The sequence below is a fragment of the Tauraco erythrolophus genome, chromosome 2 (assembly GCF_009769465.1).
Source record: "Tauraco erythrolophus isolate bTauEry1 chromosome 2, bTauEry1.pri, whole genome shotgun sequence".
NCBI lineage: Eukaryota > Metazoa > Chordata > Aves > Musophagiformes > Musophagidae > Tauraco > Tauraco erythrolophus.
In genome coordinates this window covers 80,328,099-80,350,238 of record NC_141466.1, presented here as the reverse complement: position 1 = coordinate 80,350,238, position 22,140 = coordinate 80,328,099, and the positions used below count along the sequence as shown (strand labels likewise).

At 35.0% G+C, this 22,140-nt stretch overlaps 1 protein-coding gene across 1 annotated transcript in view; it reads right to left on the bottom strand.

The window, feature by feature from the left end:
• PACRG (parkin coregulated) overlaps positions 1-22,140 on the bottom strand; it is a 267,926-nt gene that overhangs the window by 123,773 nt on the left and 122,013 nt on the right. Inside the window, exon 4 of the mRNA XM_086626857.1 lies at positions 1,177-1,348. Within this exon, the coding sequence (XP_086482983.1) occupies positions 1,177-1,348 (172 nt within the window). The remainder of the gene's footprint in view (positions 1-1,176; positions 1,349-22,140) is intronic.

The window sequence follows — 22,140 nt, the reverse complement described above, 5'->3', positions numbered from 1 at the left end:
TGTTTTCACAAGTGTCACTTATGGAGTAACCATTCTGAGCATTGTATATTCCTTCTGACATTTTCAAAATCTACAGTAAGATAGAGATAATGACATCTGTAATTATCTTCTAAGTGGAGAATAGATTGAATGAAAAACCCACAATTCTGACCCTTTCAACACCGCTATTTCCATATTATGAGGCTCCAAACTACATTCCCTTTCTCTTTTTCTAAAACTGTATTTGACTCTATTCATTCTGTATCACAAATACAATGACTTCGGGGTTTTTTTTTTTTTCTATATTAGCATGGATGCTGAATCATCCTAGGAAAATAGGACAAAGGACAGCAATGATATCATTTCTGACCAACGATAAAACAGAAGCCAAGTTTAACAAATATGAGCATCTATTAGCATCGGTGTAGCATGCAGAATTAAGAATCGTAATACCTAACTAAAGAAGGATGACGGTTCAGAACAATATTTCATCAAGGTAATGATCTGAAGAAACAGGAAAGGAAAAAACAATATATCTGAAAGACTAGTTTTAGTTTTAGTGGTACTACACTTGTATTAAAATAATTTATTACCTTTCAAATAATTTTTCTACAAATAAAACCCTGTTCGAATACATACAAACTTCAAAATCAGTATTTTTTTAAATGCCAAGATCTTACATACAATATTAACTAGTCAGGCAGAACTCTGAGTTTAGATTGATATATGTATATGCAAAGTAATGAAAATGATAATAGAAAAGATACCCAGTAAATAAATATAAGACAACTGTAGAATAATAAAAAAAAAGGAACAAAAAGAAACAATTTCAGAAGTTTCATTTGTCGATTTCTCCTGTTATTTTAGATGAACTGGTTTATACAGTAATAGATTTACACAATAAATATACTAAATTAGGTAAGAAAATGTCTCTTCACATTTCTGAAGACCAAGGGCCACATTGTAATAAGAAAAAAACCTAACCAGTTAGTCTATTTTTCTGGATTACTGCATGTACCAGGTGACTGAAGGCATAAGCCTTCTGGCCTTATACCTTACAATTTTTTCACATTTGCAATAATCATCATGAAATGTTCAGCTTGTCATGTTTATTGTTTCTTTAGCAACTTCCCAAATATCTGCACTATATAAATGCAATTTTAGGGATTTTTTTTTTTCCCTGATATATTCACTTACTTTTTATTGGGATAATGAGCTGAGGAATGACAGGAAGAATCTTGTTTCCACCATGTTCCAGCATGTCATGGATTCCTTGACGAGCAAAAAACTCACACGGAAACGTCATTTCACAAAGCCCATCAAAAAATAAAGGCAGATAGTAATGATAGTCCAGCTTTTCAATCTCTACCTAAAAATACAAAATAAATAAACAAATAAATGCAATTTTTCAATACTAATATGTGATATCAGGCTGGAAGATAATTCATGACATCTACACAGGTATGTTTAGTAAAGAAAAATTAATTTTGTACCACTGCAGTATATCATTAAATCTCAAATATAGTTTATGGCCAGATATTGAAATCCAGAAATATCAGACCTAAAGAAAAGAATGAAATTAATATCCTCCTATATATTTTCACTTTCTAATAAGTCAGTACCAGATTCTGATATTCTTGCTTACACACCTTACTTGGTAAGTTAATTATAGGAATCAAACCAGCCATTTTAAAAATTATATTCTGTTTATTTCAGAAAAGTTTCATTTTTACATCTTCACTTGAACACTCAGAAGAACAAATAAGAGAAAGAATCTTCTAACTGATATCAATATTTGCCCAGAATTCCCAACTTTCTAGAATATCGACCTAACTTTATTTCCTATTAATTGCAGGAGCAGAATTCTAAAGAAATTCCATGAGTTTCTACTGTGAAAAAAGGCAGAGAAATTAGGTACTTATTTCTAATAGGAATCTCCCTCCAATCCTAAAACACAGCGTGCTAACCTTCCCAAGTTATAGACTTTGTGAGGGATTTTGTACTCTATCCTAGTTTTCTTTCCTTTTCCTTCTTCTACCCATCAACACTTTGATGTTACATAGACTCAGGATAGCCAGAGAGAACCAAGTTGTTTGCTTTCAGTGTGTCAGAGCTCTGAATACAGATAAGTGACTCAACAGCAAAGCACTTTCTTTTAACAGAATATGATCCTTAAAATCACTTGGAGATCAAGTAACCTCTCTAGGCATTCACTTCCATCTTTAAAACACTGCTTAGCTGCTACCCTATTTTTCCAGTGAGATCATATTTTGGAATTGGGTAGATGCTTCCTGCTTCACACCTAACAAGCATTGTCACATAGATCAAGCTGAAGCTCCAAATATCCTAAAAAATGTGTCAGGTTAAGCAAATACCTAGCCCTTGATTTAGGGCCAGTAATGACATTCTCACTTGAATTGTGGAAGAAAAGTCTGAAATAAATCAGCCAAGAATTGAACTTGGGTTTTACACTTCTAGGGTAAATCCCGTAGTCAGCAAATAGTAGACATACATTCTCTGCTTGCAACCATGATTCTTGTTCCTCTCTGCATGACTCCGAGCAGATCTGAATTCTGCTCTTGTTCAGCTCAGCTACCTACTTGACTGCTTCAATCTTTCATGTTGAAACTGATCCATCCATGATAAACGAAAATCAGCTGGAACACATACTTGAAAGTAAGTCCTGTACATTTGCTGTGAGCATCTCACTATTGGCAGACATAGTGCCAAGCACATACCTAGAGAGTCTTACATGCACTGATAATCTCTTATAGGAGCCTAAAAAGAACAATTGCATAATATCTATTCACCTACACGAATGAAATCAAACTCCTGTAATGAACCACGCAGAAGAAGGAACAAATGAAACCCACATTTCCTGTTTTCACAACACCATATATGATGGCTTCTTTGTAATTTTTGCTCATTGCCTTTTTGTTTCACAAGGAAAAACACTTTTATCAGATGAAGATCTTTACAAAACAAGAATCAGAAGACATTTAAATTCCTAAATTGATGGGTTTTATATTTCTTGAGAACATTCAGCATGCTATGGACAATACTCGTGAGATGGTAAACAAAGTCTGACCCCAAAGTCACTGAGAACAGAAGACCGCAACATAGCAACTTCAAACTTCTGGTGACAAGCCTAAGTCAGAGGCCAAATTGTTCATTACAACAAGAAACCTGTATCAGGAAATGGCAAAAAAATCAAGATCAAGAAGAAGCAATTTTCACCTGTGTTCTGTCAATAGGACGATAAGATGTCCTTCAATAGTTTTCTTTTTAACTTTTAATTTGCAGTTTATAAGATTATTAGATTGAATTTCTTGTTATGGAATGTTCTAGTTTCAGAAAACTGAAAACAAAACCTACAACACTTGTATCTGGGGAAAGCTTTAGATGTGAAAAACAAAGATAAAATTAGCAATGTGTGGGCTTTTTTTAAACTGAGAGGGGTGTGTTACACAAGGAAAAACATCTTTACCAGATTATGTCTTTTTTTTTTTCTTTACATGTGTTTTTGACAACTGTTTCAAAATTACATTTCCATGGAAAAATATCCTTGATGGATACACAATACACGTCCCTGTTAGACTACTGAATAAGGATTTGCAAACATTTTGCTCAAAACACATATAGTAGAGTCAGTCATTTACTTTCTCCCACTTTTCACCAATATCTCCTCTAACTGGAGCTACCAGTTATCTTTCTTCTCAAAGATGTGATATTTCTGATACTCTGAGCAATTTTTCTCAGCTATTCTTTGTCCTTTAAATATGCTTCTTCTGTTTCACGTATAAAGCTTACGTGTTCAAAGCTTGTTGATGTTTTTCAGTGATAATAACTGGTCAGTAAAAGATATGATCTTTAGCTACCAACTCTATCTTACAGTTATTAATTACATATACATAGCAGTGAAATATTAACTTTAAGGTGTATATTATTTCTGGGTTAAAAAACAAGTCTGATTTTTACATATGACGCAAAAGCTTTATTATGAAAAAAAAATCCCTACAAACTATAGATAGGACAATCTGTAGATCATAAAGCATTTGTCTGTACTCCTCAATTCTCAGTTAGTTCCAAAGCCATAACTGGTTGGCAACTGGCATGCTTCTGAAAAGGATTCTGAATTCTAACTCATTTCTTGAAGTGTCAGTTGTCCAAGCATACAGCCAATTTTTACTTAACATTTTTTGCTCTATAATAACTCCCACAATATGGAAGCCAGAAATATTTTCCCTTACATTCTATAGTGTGAAACCCTTTCCTTCTGTGTTTACTATTTAGCTTTTAAAAGTGGCTATTATACAGCTGTTCAGAGAAAAATGTGATTTTTCTGTTTACACCCACAGAATTCTTTTGTTTTTCACATCCACCCACAAAAAATGCTGATTAAAGCTCAAATTCTTGGCAAAACTTGTCCACATCTGACAATAATGCTGCAGCTATGGATTTTAAGAAGAAATCTCATAATAATTATTATGAATTTCTGTACTAGTGGTTTGTAAGTTGTGAGAACCCAGCCTCTGAATTTTTAAGATACAGGCCAACTAATAAAAAATAATCTATTACTATAAAAGATGATCACACAACAAAACCAACTGTATTATAATCAGTAAAATTTCTTTTTCGTGAAACTTCCATGTACTTATGTATACTGCCAGCTCCCTAGGTGAAAAAGAAACAATATATAGTTTATAATTGTTGTTTTATCAATATGTGTAACCAATGCACAAGATAGGAGGAAACTAATGGCAGTATCGTAGTTCATTTGTCCAGCAGAAAATCTGTTCTAATAAAGCAGCTCGTAGTGAGAGTGTGCTGAGATAATGAAAATCCAGAAAAAGAGTCTAGGCTCTAAATAGCAAAAATAAGCTTCGTGGCTAATCTGCATGTTAGATGAAAAAAGCAAGACAGTTGACAGAACTTAAGGTATAGAAGTTTGACAATAAGGATGTTATTTGCCTTTCTTAAGTAATCGTATTTAAAGTAATCTGGTAATCTATAAGGCAAACCTGACTTTTAGAAGGTAGTGTTTAAGATACATAAAGAACTTAATTTTCCATCTCATTTCACACAATTGATTACATAATACTATATGTCTTTGATATGATTATCTGAAAATTAGATTTGATCTCCTGTAAATATTAAATCTAACTGTTTATGTGCTCATTTAATGTCTTTATCTAAGGCATTAAAATGAGGTATAGTAAAAGAAACTCTGGAATTGTTGGTTTGGTAAGGACAAACAGGGGCTTTTGTAAGGATTTTCTGGTAAAATAACAGTTCCTTTTAAGATTTGTTTTCCATTCTACAGCAGCTATTTAACATCTATTTTCTAGGTTAATGGAAAGAGAAAAGCAGAAACATTATTATCTGGTTTGACCTTCCTTTCTGTTTTTTCTTCCAAGATTTCTTTCAACCTTCTTTCAAGATCTCTTTTTTCCTTCCAACATCCTCTACCCATAGCCAAGATGAAGCTTGTACATTTCACAGTTTTTGGTTTCTTGCTTTTAGCATATTTGTCTTTTGATTAATAATGGGATGTTAGTTTTAATCTTCACTATGGAGCAAATAATGCTCACTAGTGTTTTCTAGCCTTGATTAGATGGAGTTTTTAATATAGTAACTTTGTTTATGGTGCTTATGATTCAAAGCTCAAATCTGCTGTTGCATTTAGTCCCTACGAGTTTCCCAGCAAGAAACTATTCTCTTTTTAGTCTGCTGTATTTTACCTTTCAATACATACTGCATAGGTTCATGGTACAAAGATTCTCTATTGAAAGAGTTTTAGTCTAAATTATTACTCATGTTCTATCAAAAAAAAGTAATAATGAGGGAAATTGTATCTATATTTTGCATGAAATGATAAAATGCTTATCTTAAAACAAGTGGAAGATTATCAAACTCAAAGAGAAACAGGTAATGGCAAGGGAGAAACTGCATAAACACTCCAACGGAAATCGTTTAACTCAGTCAAACTGAATCTAGAGCCCTTTTAACACATTCTGTAGATATTTAACTTCCCACAAGAAGTCTCCTGTGTCTCCTATGGACAAATTAAAAGACGTTTTTGGAGTCTTACTGTACTGGCTACCTGAATTCAGCTTTGAAATATCATTTAATGTAAAAAAAAAAAAAACAAACAAATACAGAAACGCTACGTAGATAATAATTTCAAATTTTCTGCATTGCCTCCATGTTAGTTAGAAGAGTAATTCCCCATAATATGAAAGGAGAGTTAGTTACTTCCGTGTTAGTTACAATAGTAGTTCTGTCATCAATAAAAATAGTTGAGAAAAGCTGAGAGATACTGTTCTATTGTATTTTATATAGCAAGATATAATTCAATTTTCCATAATATTGTCTGTCTCTTGATGTCTTATTGCTCTTTAAATTGGAACACAGCAACATTGAAGTCTGAAAACACTGAAGAGGAGTACGATACAAAAAGATTCCCAGCTATGACACCACCCTTAAAGTAAATGCAGATCTTAACTCTTTTCCCTTTCTCATTTTAGGGGCATATAATCAATAATTATTTTCTAGCTGTTATTCCTATCTGCAGAATGAGGTTCCTTCTACCTATAGCTCCAAAATGAAGCAATACAACTCTTTATCTCTGCAGACTAATTGCCTCGTTTACCTCTCTCCCTCATTTTTCCACTGCTGACACATTTTTCTCTCAGCTGACACTGCTGCCTAATCCATGTGGATTCTTTTCATATTATGGGGAAATACTCAAAATAAAATGCATCCACTTACTTTTGGTTCATGCTTGATATGTATGAATTAGAAACATGACTAAACCAGAAATGCTTCAATATGGCAAAACCAGACTAGTCATAATCTACTGTAAGTACCAATGGCTAGAACTGGATATGATCAAGACCTCTGTAAGATTATTGAAAATCCAATACTCAAATTTATGTCATTATAGCAGATATATTCCACACATATTATGTGGAGAACAATTGCTACCAGCAATGATAGCCCCGCATATGATAACCAAAACATTTTCTTTTCATCTGCCACACCTGAAGGTGACAATCTAATCTTACTAGGGTTACTGAGGTGAGAAAAATTAATAATCAAGAAGAAGGTCATATTATTCCCTAAACAACTAGAGGATCAATGAATGGGTGAGAAATGGGGGCAAGGACAAGGAAGATATAAATTTGCGTAAAATTCTCCCCAGCTAGAAAGAGGGTAAAAAACCAACCTGAAATATCTTCCTATAAGTGCAACTGAAGAATTAATTTTTAGTTAAGGAATGGATTCTCAGCTACATGTGTGACTCTCTAACAGTCTGTGAGTTATGCCATCCAGAAGATAATCTAGGACATTTCTAGGGGGAGGGGATTCTGTCCTTGCATTTTCATAAATGTTTTTAGTTGTACTGCTTGGGTTTAGATTTTATATATATACACTTCATCAATAATACAAATCGGGCAGGTCTTGCCAATATAGAGTATGATGAATGTATCAAACAGGAAAAACCAGGATGACAAAAAAAACCCTGGATTATGAGATACAGGCCTTATAGTATCACATGCAATGTTAAAGTGAACAGACTAATAGCAAGGATTTCTGCTACACTACAGGCGTTCATCAGTGTGATATAGTAAGACAGACAAAAGAGTTTATCAGATTAATTAATCATTATAAGCTATCAATACGATGCAGATATGAAAAGGGCAAATATTATGTAAAATGTACAAGATATTTTTACAATAGATAGAAAAGCATTAGTGGTACTACATAAGGCAGCGCGAGAGTTCACCTGTGATTATCATCAGTTTGCTCTAATATAAAATATCCAGATTTTATTCCCATTAATATTTCATTGGAAATAACAGGGACAAACATATATAGTAACACCCTAAACTGAAAAAAGTTAAGAAAATTAAGGTTTTTAACTTGTTCATATTTAGATTCTGATCACATAAGGTTATTGGAGTCAACCGATTTCTACGAAAGCATGTAAAATATACTGTTCTTCTAAGACAGCAAACAGGTGTAGACTACACTTAAGGGATTGTCTTCTTTTAATTGATGGGAAGCATTATAAAAAGAAGATGAATGCACCCTGAGAAAAATGGTTTGTAAACATGGCTCTGACAAATGTGGAAGGTACTCAAGAATTGTTTGTGTGAAGCAAATAATGGACCAGACAATAACCTCAGTGGCAGACAAAAGTATCTCCACTACTTCAGAATGCATGCTTATCTAGTTATGTTCTTCTTGCTGCTCAAAGACTTGATGACATTTTGTTAGACACACTCAATTGTTCCATTTTTTTTCCTTACCTTATTTATTAATATGTTGTAAGAGTTCCACAAGCACACTGTGAAACTCTAGATTGAGAGGCATTATTTCTCTACATTTTGCTAATCTCTCTTATTTGCACTTGCCTATTATGAGCATTACAGGATGTGTAACTTGTCATGCAATATTATATGTATCATATACACCTACTTTGAGACATGAATGGGAACTAATGAGTCTTCAGGGGTCCATAGCCCTGTGGTAGATTAAGTTCCACCCTTTGCTGCAACATCTGAGAAATTGCCTATAGCCGCACTTAGGCACCAGCAAGAAGCAGAGGACAAACTCTGCTCCTTCGCTAGAGAATGCACAAAGGATTATCACTGTGAAGATGAAACTTTAAATTTTACAGACACTTAATTAGACACCAGTGGACACCTCTTCTCTGAACAGGAAAGCAAAGAGAAAAAAGTTACTGTCCCAGTAATAGGCAAAGTTACTGTCCCAGTAACAGGCAAAGAGAGGACGCTAGGTAGAAATCAAACCCCGCCCTCGCCGAGGCAAGGTTTGATGGTAGAAGGACAATAAGGAAGTAGCTGCAAGACTCTCCTACTACCTTTTTGAGGAGCACATCTTGATCTTTGCTTACTTACTTTGTGCAATATGGAGTTAATTTTAAACTTTACCAGAACTAGAGTGGACCAATTTGTTCATCCCAAGAAAACACATACAACACAGTGTGTCGGTATAGAACTAATTTATAATTGACTTTCTGGAAAAAAAATAACAGTCTTTTACCCAAAGAATGTTTGCTACCATTTTAATAAGATGTAACCTGACACTCTTTTGTATTTTCCAAGGATTATTTGTGAAGGTAAATCAGGAGAGTGTCAACCGATTCTATTCCATTTGGAAAGCTAGTGGCCAAGTATTGTTTTCTTATTTTTTCGCATCCATTTCCTTTCTCTTTGCCAATTATTCATGCAAAGCTGCCTGTCGAATTAACTTGAAATTCTTTGGCTTTAATAAAAATAACGAAAACCAGAAAAATTAGAGATAAACAGGAGCACTGGGACAAAGGCGCATAGAAAAAAGTGTCTGTGGGAAAAGTTAAAAACAACTATCTGAAGATTTATCTTGTTTTAGTAATTAAACCACAGCATAAAATCCTAGAAAACCTTCTACAATGTAATGCAAAACTAGAACTGTCCATCCATCCAATTTTGTCACAAGTTTCAGACATACACATATTGAAAAACTGGCGGTTTTATGGCTTTAGACATTGTGGAAGCTTATAAAACATGTCATTAAACATTATAATTTCCATTTTCACACACAATATTTTTTAAAAATATAATAAAAATGATGAAACCAAATGGCTCAAAGGCAAATTAGAATAAGTGATAGAGCATTCTATGAGACTACTCCTATCACCATCTGACTCTTGACATTTATCTCTAGGCAGGAAAGGGGCAGAATGTCCATAATAAACATAAGAAAACAGTGGTATTGTGTTCATTCTTCCCAATAGAAAAGAAGAGATATTTCTTCAAATGATTTAAGGTGAGTCTACATTAATATCTTACTCTGGAGATGTTATGCAACTTCAAAGTTGATCCAAACAGGAATAGCATTTTGCAACAAAAGGAAATGTGCAGCAAATGCGTTTCTGTATGTAAGTGCAATTAAGCTATTTCTTTTTTAAAATTTTCCCATTATTCCTTTATTCTGAGCAAAGTAAAGGGGTTACCAATGGTTCTCTACAGGAATAGACATGTTCTGGTCTTGCTCACAAATTCAAAGAATTCATTGCCGTGAGGGATTTCTGAGCATTGTCAGAGAAAAAAAAAATCATACATCTGTTCCAATCTGCAAGTTTTTAGATTTTATTCCTATACCACCAACATTGGAAAAATTCTTCCCTCACATTTTATTAATCTCCAAAGATGTAACTGTATATTTGCAGATAACATCATCATTAAGCCAGGAAAACTATACAAAACAGAAAGGAAGACATAGTCCACAGTCTATTAACTCATTTCTTGTTATACAGTTAATCTTATTGATTTCACACAGCATTTGGATAATTCTCTTAATGAGAACAACCTACTTTTCAGGTTGACTTTTTAAAAATAATCAATACTTCTCAGAACAATCAGAATCCTACATGCACAAGAGCCGAGTGACTTAACTGGTTGTCTCAAAAGTTTAGCAAGAACTGAGAAGCTGGTTTACAACAGTAAATTAAAGGTTTTATATGTCTCTTGCTTTTATGAAACAGGCTTGCTAGACATAGAGCACAAATTTGTAGACTGTACTCTGCAGATTCAGTTTGTTGAAAGCAATCTAAGGCACAGTTTTAAGAGTTAACAAAATAATAGATAAAGGATATCTGGCTTTGCAGATATTGAATTAGGATTTCAAAAAGCTTTCAATAGAGTCCTTTTCAGGAGATTATTAAGTTAGTAGCCACAGGACGCAAAATGAAGTCCTTTCATGAATTAAAAGCTGGTTACAGTAGAAGCAGCAATGAGGCTAATGGTGGAGTGCCCTGGGGATTAGCAGAAATGTTGCTGCTTAGTCTATTATCACAGGCCACAACAATGTTAAATTGAAAGAATTACTCAGAATGATAGAAATTACAGAATATTGCAAAGAAATTAAATTATTTACCAAAGTAGCAAAGACAGAATGCAAGATAAAAAATTAAAAACTATCAATTACTTATAATGCTGCAGCTTCTGGTAATGGCACTGATTAATATCAAGGCCAAATCATGTTGATAACTATGCAAACATATAGGAAAGGTGGTTCTTATTTTAAAGACTTGTGGTTAGCAGTCTGGTCTGATTCGTAAAAAGCCTAGACTGAGGCAAAGGTCAACAATACAGGCAGTATTAAGAAGGATTACTTTCAAATATAGGCACTTACTTGAATAAAAGTTTTTAAAGTCATGAAAAAAATGGACACTTATTAAAATTAAATTTTGGTGATACTCTTCTAACTGCTACCATTTTGAATCGTCTGGAAGCCATAAAACATTCTGAATTGTGGAATACCATTTTGTAAGAAGACTTAAAGTGATACATACAGTGCCAGCCAAGGAAAGATGATAAAGATTTTTATGGACTCTAGTAACATAATCTTTTCCAAGAGCTTCAGGGGAGAAGTTCATTAAGTTATTATAAAAAATGAGGCTTATTTAGGAGGGAAGTGAGAACACTGAGAACAATTCTCTGTCTCTAGATTCAGAGCTCCCCTTATGAGACAGTGGAATGAGTCCCACCTTGTAAGTTCTCCTCTCTGAGGGGAGCATTCCAGCTGGAAGGCATATTCCACAGAAGGTCAGGTCATCCTCTGGTGATTCATTCTGGTTTTACTAATGCCACATTGGTGCTGCAATATGCCACATTGGCTTACTTAGGAGTTCTTGACTGGAGCTAAATAAAAGTTTCTGCAAACTGAACAGAATTATCTGTGCTGTCATAAAGTGGAGTACTCCTCCAAGAAGTTTGGTGGGCAACTTCACTTAATTTGGATTGTTATGGTTTGAAGTGGGGGGGGGAGGTCCGGGTGGCAGAAGCTGCTCATCACACCGGACTCCCGTCCCCCTCGGGGCTTGAGCCAATCGGCGCCTCTGCGAATTGCCCTATTTACGTCGGACAAAGGAACCGGAAAGATGTGCCGGTGCCCAGGAGCAAGGAGACGGGCGGGGGGCACGGCCCCCCGCTCCCGGCCGGGCCGGCGGCCTGGGCCGGGCCCGCTCCGTTGAGGATGGCGGTGGCGGAGCCGCTTGGGGAACTCGGGGAGAGCCCCGCTGCCGGGGCGCCCACCGGGCCGAGTTCATCCAGACAGGACTGAAATCTAAGAGAAACGGCCACACAGATAAGAGGTCAGCGAAGATGGAACGGAACAACGTGTGCCGCGGCTGAGTCCCCCTTGCGAGCAGCCCCTTTGTAACAGTCCTCGGTGGAGCAAGCAGAGACCCACTCGCAACCAGTGGATGACCCACGTTGGGAAGAGATGCCTGAGCCTGAGACTATTGTGAATCATGGGCACAGGTAGAGACACATTTATGCATTTTACGCATTTTATGCATTTACGCATTTAAAGTCTCTATGGAGACGCATTTAAGGTCGACATGACGACCCATGCCGGAGCACATTTAAAGTTTGCTGATGACCCACGCCAGAGCGAGTGGCTATGGCTCCTTAAAAGCCCAGGACTGGTAAAGCCCGCACTTGGGGCAAATCCGATGGGGTAAGGATTTGCCCCCCAGCGGGTAGGATTCACGCTTTCGCCGTGAGTAGGGGATCTACTGGAGCAAGGGACAATGGTGTAAGGACTCCTTTTCCTTTAAGAGAAGCGGCAGTAACAACTTGGAATGAACTGACCTGCACTCCCCCATTCCCTGCCCCCCTGCGCCACTGGGGGGAGGAGGTAGAGCCAGAAAGAAGAAGCAAAGGGGGAGAGTGGTGTTGTTTTTAAGACCTGGCCTTGTTTTCTTGTTATTCTCTCAAGTAACCGTTTTTGTGTGCTTTTCTCTTTCTAGGTAGCTGTTAATAAATAGTTTTGCATTAAGAAAAAGCCTCTTTTGCCCGGGATTGTGGTTGGTGTGTGCTCCTCTGTTCCTGTCTCGATCCTCAGCTCTTTTATTACATTTTTCTCTCCTCTCCATTTTACTGGACTAGGAGAGCTGCGTGGGGTTTAGTTCCCAGATCGGCCTAACCCACGACATGGATGAATTTAAGTTTGCTACTTTTGGTTATATCCCTTCCACGATTAATCTAATGGATACACAGAAGCCGAGATCTACAATATTTTTAACAAACATAGCAAAATCTAAATGATTTCTAGTATGAGTTCAGATGAGGGAATAATTCATCACAGCAAATTGTGTTACATAAAATATGGCAAAGCAAGTAATTACTGTTAGTACATTTGCTGAACTTACTTCTAAAAGGATAGCAACACAACAATACCAGTTTAAAAAACAAAATACTGACATCTAGTCAATGTCTGATCAAACTTAAACTATTCCATTTTAAAAATCAAGTCACGAATGCAAATAAGATGCTCAAACTCCTGGACATTTCTCCACTTCCTAGAAGCATAGACCTTCTAACTTAACTTGATTTTCATACTGATTAAGCTTAATTAAAGAACAACTATGTGTAAAGGTGACCTAATTACTCAGGACTAATGGTGTATCTCTAGAGCTAATATAACTAACAAACCAAATTTTAACTGAGTTCAAGAAAGGTTAGTTTGCACCTAGCACATTTTCCTCAGTATATGTATTTTGATGGTATTTCATGTAAAAAATCATCACAGTAATATTTAATACTATTTAGGATATTATACATAGTGAAATGTATAAAACAACTTTTTTTTTTCTTGAGAGCAGATAAGGTTACTCCAGTAACTGGAATATTTTAAGATGTATATGCCTCTCTAACATCTGAATTCTTCACTCTCCTGGAATAGATTATAAACACTAGAAAAAACACATTTCCAGCAAGGTGAAGTCAAGCATACATAAAAAGTGTCTGACCTACCTTGTGGCTGCTTCAGAGCCACAGAAACTAGATTAAGGTTTGTACTGATCAACAGGATCCTTAAAGGAGAAAACTTTGGTTAAATCCTTTCTGATGTTTAAGACTAAGGGATTTTCAGAAAGTGCCAAGAAGCTGTAAGGAGTCTGTGGCATATATTAACAAAGTATTTGCATAACTGATTGCCTTTTGACTGATGACTCAGTCATCCCCTGTGGCATCCAATTATTATTACCCAGCTGGCTTGAACTGAAACTGAACTAATTAACTAAGGTTGAGACCCTGCCTACAAAAGGCGGGCCATTCCCCCCTGGCTGCGGAAGATGCAATGGCATCCTTGAAGCTGCAGCCCAAGCTGCTGAGCAACAATCCCCCAACTTTTAAAGTGATTTAGTGGTATGTCCATTTGGGAATCTGTTCCACCATCCCAATAGGCTTGTTTGGTTTGATTTCCCATGTATGAAAATGATATTCCTCCCAAGGAAAGAGCAATGTCTGAATATTTCCAGCTAACTGTCTAGAATGAAGAAAGATACCAAAATGTATTGGGGCAGTTACCATGCATGCTTTATATCTAGGCCAGGAACTCTTGCATCTTATCAACAAAGAAGTTCTGCAATCAAATCTTCCTGAAGCAAATTGGAGGAAGCAAGGCCACAATGTGTGAATCTTCACTAACTCCAGGAATAATACAGAAGAAAACCACAACATTTTCACTGCCTGCAAGCATGTCTGAGAAGGAGAATGGACCAAGAGTAGTTTTGGAGCAGAGGATTGTCTAAGAAGAAGAGGTCAACCACCAGAAATCCATTGTCCCATGGTCTCCAAGAGTCCTGGAAGATGGCTCTAAAGTCACTCCACGCTTTTCAGTCATGGTCTGGTGGAATGAAATACCTGAGATGATGTGCTAGCAATGCTGAAAGGTCCCTAAAGGTAAACTGGAGACAGGTGAATCAAATACTGAATGACCTGATTTCAGACACTGACAGAGCCTCAGAAATGGAAGGGAATACTGCACCATCTGCTGGCTGATACCAAACACTGTGAAGGTGGTGTCCTCTCTTTTTCAAGAAAGAACTCCGAAACTAGGTAATCAGGGTATTATTGTAAATTTCAAGGTCAGATTTTGGAACAAAGCAACTGAGCTACCACAGAAAAGTTAAAATCCTCCCCTTATAAAAATAAATGTTATTCCAAATAAGTCAAAGCTCAAGACTAGCACATAATTTTCAGAAATTACAATCTATAGCGTGACTAACAGATGTTTGCATGAACTATATCTATACTTAAAACCGAAACAGGGTGGGAGTCATTCTCTGAGCCCAATGCACAGTAGCGTGGAAAAGATCATTTCTGTACAGCTAAATGCTTTGATGTACAAAACAGGGTGGTTGCCTTTAAATTGTACATTGTCAATAGTCTCAGTAGTTGTTTACCTTGAATCATGGATGAATATTACCTAGGTAAATAAGCCCTGGACAAAATCATACATATCATGCAAAAAATATATCAACAGAAGTCTGTTTGCATAACTTTTTAATAATAAAGAATATATCAAAATATATCTAAGCAAAATTTTTGATGCAGATGTATCACTCAGGAATATTCAGCAAGCTGAGTTGATTAGACAATGTAACTCTCAAAAGGTAAAAAGAAATCCTGCTTTAGGAGGAGATTAAAGTTGCTTGTGGCACCTGACATGGGCATCTGTGAAATGAGTCATTGAACACAACTGTTACATTGATGGTGTCACTGAAAATGGCATTTCACAGCTGGGAAGAAGTCTTCAGATGACTTTCAGTCAATACATCCATTTGACTTTCATCGATTGTTTTTGAGATCATATGTTGCCAACTAATTCAACAGAAACTTAAATATTGAAATTATTTATTTGCTTCCTTGTGGTATATTCATTTTTTGAAAATACCTGTGATAATTTATCTAACTATGGTCATTTGGATTCCTGTGCAAAATGCCATGCCAATCCAAACAGGATTTTACTTCAGATATTGGATACAATGTTAGTGTTATGGTTAACTGAGTACACTCATATCAATCAGATAATTCAACAGATCTTTCTGAATTTGCTACCTGTAACACATCTACTTAGGTATATAAAAATATGGCATTTCAAAGGGGCCAACTGTTGATCACTGACATTGAATTTAGAAATCATTCCCCTTGTAGTTCTGGTTGCTTTATTAAGCATTTATTTGTTCTTTCAAGAAAACCTTTTTCCAAACTGTATTCATTTCAGCAAAGTAGAAGTCATCCCTGGAAGGAAGGAGTAGTTTCAATGAAATCTGGATGGAAAATATTAAAATATACTGCAATACTCAAGGTTTTATTTTGTTGGGTTAGAAAAGTAACAGATAAAATCATCTTTGAAATCTAAAATATAAAAAAGCTTCCGTACTGTGCGAAAACCCAGTGGTTTAAGTTCAAGTGAAATTTCTTATAGTAAATTTTGTTCTTACTTAGCAACTGAATGAGTTGGTAAAGGATTATTTTCTAATTAAAACCATGACTAGCAAGCCTAGTTTAAATGTCAGAGTATGGATCTTTTTCTCTTTCACACAATACATTTTATGTTCTTTAATTATATCTCTTTTGTGTCAATGCAAATTTATCTTGAAAATTCATATTTACATGCCCTATAATTCTGAATATGTATAGTGTTAAAAGTTTTTCATTTCTTGTTAACAGATTACATATTATTGAGAGTCTGGATAAATTTAAAAAGGAAAATAAGTTAGGGTTTATGCTTATTATTATAATATATAATAATATGTATTATTATTATATATAATTATTATAAGTTAATATATGTCATGCATGTATTAAGAAAGCATAAAATATTGTAAGGTATGCCATTTTACATTCTCTTTTCTGAGTGACTGATGTACACATCAGAATTGCCGCTATGAAACATGACAGCTTTGTTTTATTAGTCCGTTTTTCTACTTTAATAGTGCACTTTAATACTTGTAGCAACAAAGAAACAATCCTGAATTCTTTTCCAAAGATCCCAAAATCCTTCTTACATTTTTTGGATATACTTTGTAGGGATATCTATCGTCTTTATGGAAATTTGTAAAATGTTCTTTTTAAAATTTACGTACTTAAGATCTGAACACACCGCAGATGTTGTGGCAGTGAATGCCAATATAAAATCCTAACAAACAGACATGAATAGACAATGAATTGAAGACAATATTTTGAATATACATAATAACAGTATTTTGAGTTTGTATAGCAAACTTAAAAATTGTTCCTAATAAATTCCTTTCAAAAGCAGAAGCCATTAAGAAAACTGCTAGATCTTGCATTCTTAGCTCAAGTTTAGACTTGTCCCTGTAAAAAAATGGGGATCATGTCTACTAAGGTTATTTAGTATGTTACCAATCTGCCACAGCAATGCTTTAAATTTGAACCAACCAGCATACTGACTCAAGAACTTTTTGTCAGGCTAGAAGAATCTCTTCTGAAAATCATGGGAAAGGAAAAACTATCACAGAGGCTCAGCTAAATAACATCAATAGACTACAGCAATGACAGTTCTGGTTGATCTTTGACTTTCTTTGAAAACAAGAAAAAGTATAAATCAAAACCAAATTTGTGGAAAGTAAACTGAACTTAAGAAAATAACTAACAGCAAAAGAGTTGCTAGGACTATGCTTTATTATCTCTGCAAACCTCAAGAATTACATTATACAAAATCTAGTATCATACAGTACAGCAAGTCAGCGTATATTTCACAGGATCATTGCCCAGTTCTTTGTCTTTTCTATTCAGCTTATCAGTGAAAGATGAACTGTGTCTTTCAGTGTGTTGCAAACTGAATTTGAAACAAACAGGTTTTTATAATATAGCTTTTACTAGATGAAATGAGATCAAGTCATTGGATTTATAAACTGTCCTTGCAAAAAAATACACTGAGGAGGTCAACACATCCAACACATCATGTTGTATCTGTCTGTAAGTTATAGTATTGATACGCATTCTGCATATGTATCTTTATACATTTATTTAATAAGATTTCTCATTGATACTTCTAAGAGTATTGCTGTTCCATTTTCACATGAACCAGAAGAGTAAATGGCAATAAATTTTGCATAGGAAACTTGAGAAATTACGCTTATACAAATGATTTTTGTTTTTTTCAAACACTTTGTCGGCCATAGCTAAATTCATTCACAGTCATAGATAAATAAGTAATATCAGTGAGTTGGACATAAAAATTAAATAGACTAAAACCAATGTCAAATATAAAGGTAAGATTACAAGCTTAAAAAAAACCCTACTTGGTTCCCAGGTCATATGAAATAAAATTAGATAAAAGGGGGAGAAAGGAAGTTAATGTAGGTAAAGTGACTGCTTTTGGTTTTGTTTTCATTGTTATGTGCGTAAGTCCTATATCGGACTAGTTTGTCAGGACAGTACTCTCAGATGATTTATATAGAGATACGATTTTATGCCCAATTTACAGTCATGTTCTTAGTTCTCAAGTCCTATGTATTTTTGTTTGTTAATAGGGTTGTAGAGTTTGGGGTAGCCCTATTAATGCAATCATTCCTATGCAGTCTTTAGTAAAAGTTACTTTGAAAAGGAAAGACTGACAACTAAATTCTGGTCATTATCCATTTAAATAGTTTTCAAATATTTATATTTTTTCAAATATAAACATCTAGAAGTTATTAAATCCTAACCATATAAATTCTGCAAATACATGCAAAGTAAATGGAGAGTATTCTTTTTTAAAAAGTAATCTTCAAAATAAAGTTAATGATGATGGTAAAGACCTCTGGCTAGCAAGGCAGGATCATTGAAACCAGCGGAAAAGCTCACTGCTACAGTAGAGATTCTAATGGACAGATAAAAAGGGTCTCAGGATAGAAGTAAACAACCAAAGATAGCTAAGAAATTAGAATTTTTATTTGAATACTGGGATATCCTAGATAGATTTGGATACAGGAAATTGATGTGAGAGCAGAACTCCTCAGAAATAGATGAAAATGCAAGAGAATTCGTCAATAGAGCTGTTCTAAATTCAGGCACCATGAACATCACCAAGTATAGAAGCTTTGCAGATGCTAGTTTTATCAATATCTCCTAATCAAACTACAGTCTGAGTCAGTTGCAGTATAGTCAGACTGGGAAGAAACGAAATGTGTTAAAAATTATTCTTTGGGAAAATAGTTCAAAGGAGACTAAATACACTATCACTAATCAATTTTGGTTGACTGAATTTGTGGATATACTGATCAGCTGAGCTAATATATTAGAGTGGTTTTGCACAGTAGAGTCTGATAAGACACACTGTTGAAGTATAAATAGACTTCAATAGTACAATGGGAATCTCAATTTCTCAGGAGTCTCAGTAGACAACAACGATCGTACAATCGTTTTTAGCTTTTCCTTCCATAGACCTATTTCCTTAGCAATCACTATAACGTGGTGTGTTTGCCATGCAATATAGTGTAGCCTTAGCAATCTACTAGGAACTCTGCACTCATTCTGAAGATCTGAAGAAAAAAAAGAATAAAAAAGCAGATAGAGTACCATGGACTGAGTTGCAAAGTAGCAGCACTACACTTGAGCTTTAATCACACAAGTTATCCCACTGTCTGCTTAGCTACCAAAATAGTGCTATGTAATGCAGAAAAATACAAATTATGATCTATTTTTTAACTGTTATACAAATATTTTCATTCTTAGTGTATTTTCTTACAAGGTGATTAAAAATTTTGCATAGTTATATCAATTTTTACATTTTTGTAATGTTACTTTAGTAACTTAATTTGCTCTCTGGAAGATGTAGTGAAATAAGTGGGTGTGTAACTCATAGATTTTTGTACATGACTCTCTCTTTGGACTGAGACATTTGCCCAAACCAGTACATTAGCATTGCCTGTATTGTCTCATCATTGAGGCAGAAAATTAATTTTGCTGTGCAACAAGCTAAAACCAAAAGTTTGTCACTACAGATTTTTCACAGACTTTCTTTTTTGGGAGTATGTTTGATGTGCCAATGAAGTCTCACTTGTCACCCTACTGCAATAAGGTTTCAGGCTGCTTGTAAGCTCAGTTGGGAGTGAAACGTACTATAAAGGCTAATACAAACATACATTCATATGAAATGTAACATATATCCAAAAAGTAGAATAATAAATAAGAAGAAAAATGGAATTTGACAAAGATTTATATTAATAGCTGTCAAATGGGCTATAGAAAGTAAACTTGAAAACAGGGCGCATAGACATTGCTGGAACACTATAGAAAACCTATGACAATATTCTTTTTATTATTTCCCATACCATCATTAAGTATCAGTTACACCTAACAATACCTCAATAGCATACAAATTTCTGCAGGAATTCAACAAAGTTTTAAGTGGGTAGTTACTCAAAGTCCTCTTAATCAATTTTTAAAGAGAGTAACAAATGTTTTTATTATTTGTACAATCTTAATTATATTTGATGGACCATTCAGTGGCTGCTACAGTAGCTACAGGTTTGTTCCTATAATATGAAATTCGGTAAGATCAATTAAACCTTATCATATAACAACTTCATCTAATCACACCAGACAAGCATTCAAGATAGATATTCTCATAGAATAATGAACACTAAAAATAATTAAACATTGAGGTTTAAGTGATCATAATCAAATTTCAGACTTAATAATCTGTTAAGATTGATGTTTCTGGTTTTATCTCCCATGGCACTATCGCTATAACAAAAGATGTCTTCTTGAGAATACCTAAAGAGACCAAAATAAGATTTTAAATATTTAGATACCAATAGTTTCCAGTTTAAAAAAAACCATTCTATTCCATTTTAATAATTGAAAATTATCTCATATCATATGCCAGGTCTGGAGTTTCAATGGGAAATTAGGGGACATAATGTTAGAGTAATTCTCTATGGGAACTGGATAACTGTGCCACTAGTTCAAGATTCAATAGTCATCTGTGCAAATTCAATTGATGTTCCTAGTTCACAATTACAAGTAAAGTGAATTTGCCTGACAGTGAAAGGATGATAAGTATTGACCTATAATTTCAGAGAATAAATTTACTTTCTAAAACCAGAGGCCATCTCTCCTTTTCAGATAGAGGCAGAATGGTTAGGGAGTTTGGCCCATATAGTAGCGCCAAAGACTGTTATTTGTGCACATAAGCACTGCAAAGAGGAAGGAGACAGGGAAAAAGAGAAAATGACACTAGCTAGCAGATTTGAAAAAGAAATGTAAATCTGCTGTTCTGAGTCAGAGCAGCAAACTTATGTCTCATACTGGCTAATACTGATACTTCAGAAGAATGACCAAGAAATGCCTGTTAAAAGCGTGTTGCTCTCTAACACTGATAAATGAAGCTTGTAAGCAAGGATGTGTGTATCTTTCAAATTATCTAAATTTTATTTAACCAACAATTAAAGTGCTGGGTTTTGATATGAATAATTTCTTAGCCTCAGTGGTTTCCTATAAGGATAATTTTCATTGCATAAGTATTTCTTATGCATTGCATAATCTCCATTTGATCTTAATTTCAAACTTCTAAGCATTGTAGTTTCTCTCATCACTATTTAGAAGTATTTTGTCTGCCAGTGAAGCATACCCTCAAATAAAACTAAAAGAGAGACATTTCAGGTCTGTGAAAATAATACCCAACCTTAAACTTCAGTTCTAAGGCCTATCCAGTAACCACACTGAGGCTGTGATCAAGGCTGAGTTTAAACCGCACGTCAAACAAGAACAGCTTCCAGCTTCCCAGCACTAGATAATTCTTAGCTACTTCCAGAATCCATATTAGAAAGTAGAACACATACCATTTCTTCTCTCAACTTCCATCCTCCTTGAAAGGGAAAGGCACCTGAACAGGAAGGCTGGAAAGCATTCCTTGTAAAGCCAGATCCCTCAGTGTCCCAGGATATACTGTGGCAAGCGCCTATTTCACTGTTCAGAAATAACCTAAGATTTCATCATCATATTCATGGTAGTTTGGTTCAGTGACCACTGAAGTCTCTGGAAATCCTTGTTGATGGGTCAGAACCTAAGTCCTCAGCTTATTCCAAAGACTCACTAGATACACTAGTTTTGAAATTATGGATTATGGTCATGTATTATCAAACTGATGAAATATGCTAATGTAACGATTTAATTGTACAAAGGAGACAATGGTACATTAGAACTAGCTCCATCATGGTTCAGTACAGGATCTTTTACTGAAAACAGATATGGCGTCTAATAAACTTCATTTTGAGAGCTCTCACACTCTTTGTGAGACCAGAACAATAAGAACTCACTTTTCATCTTCCTTTGTTTGTGGCAA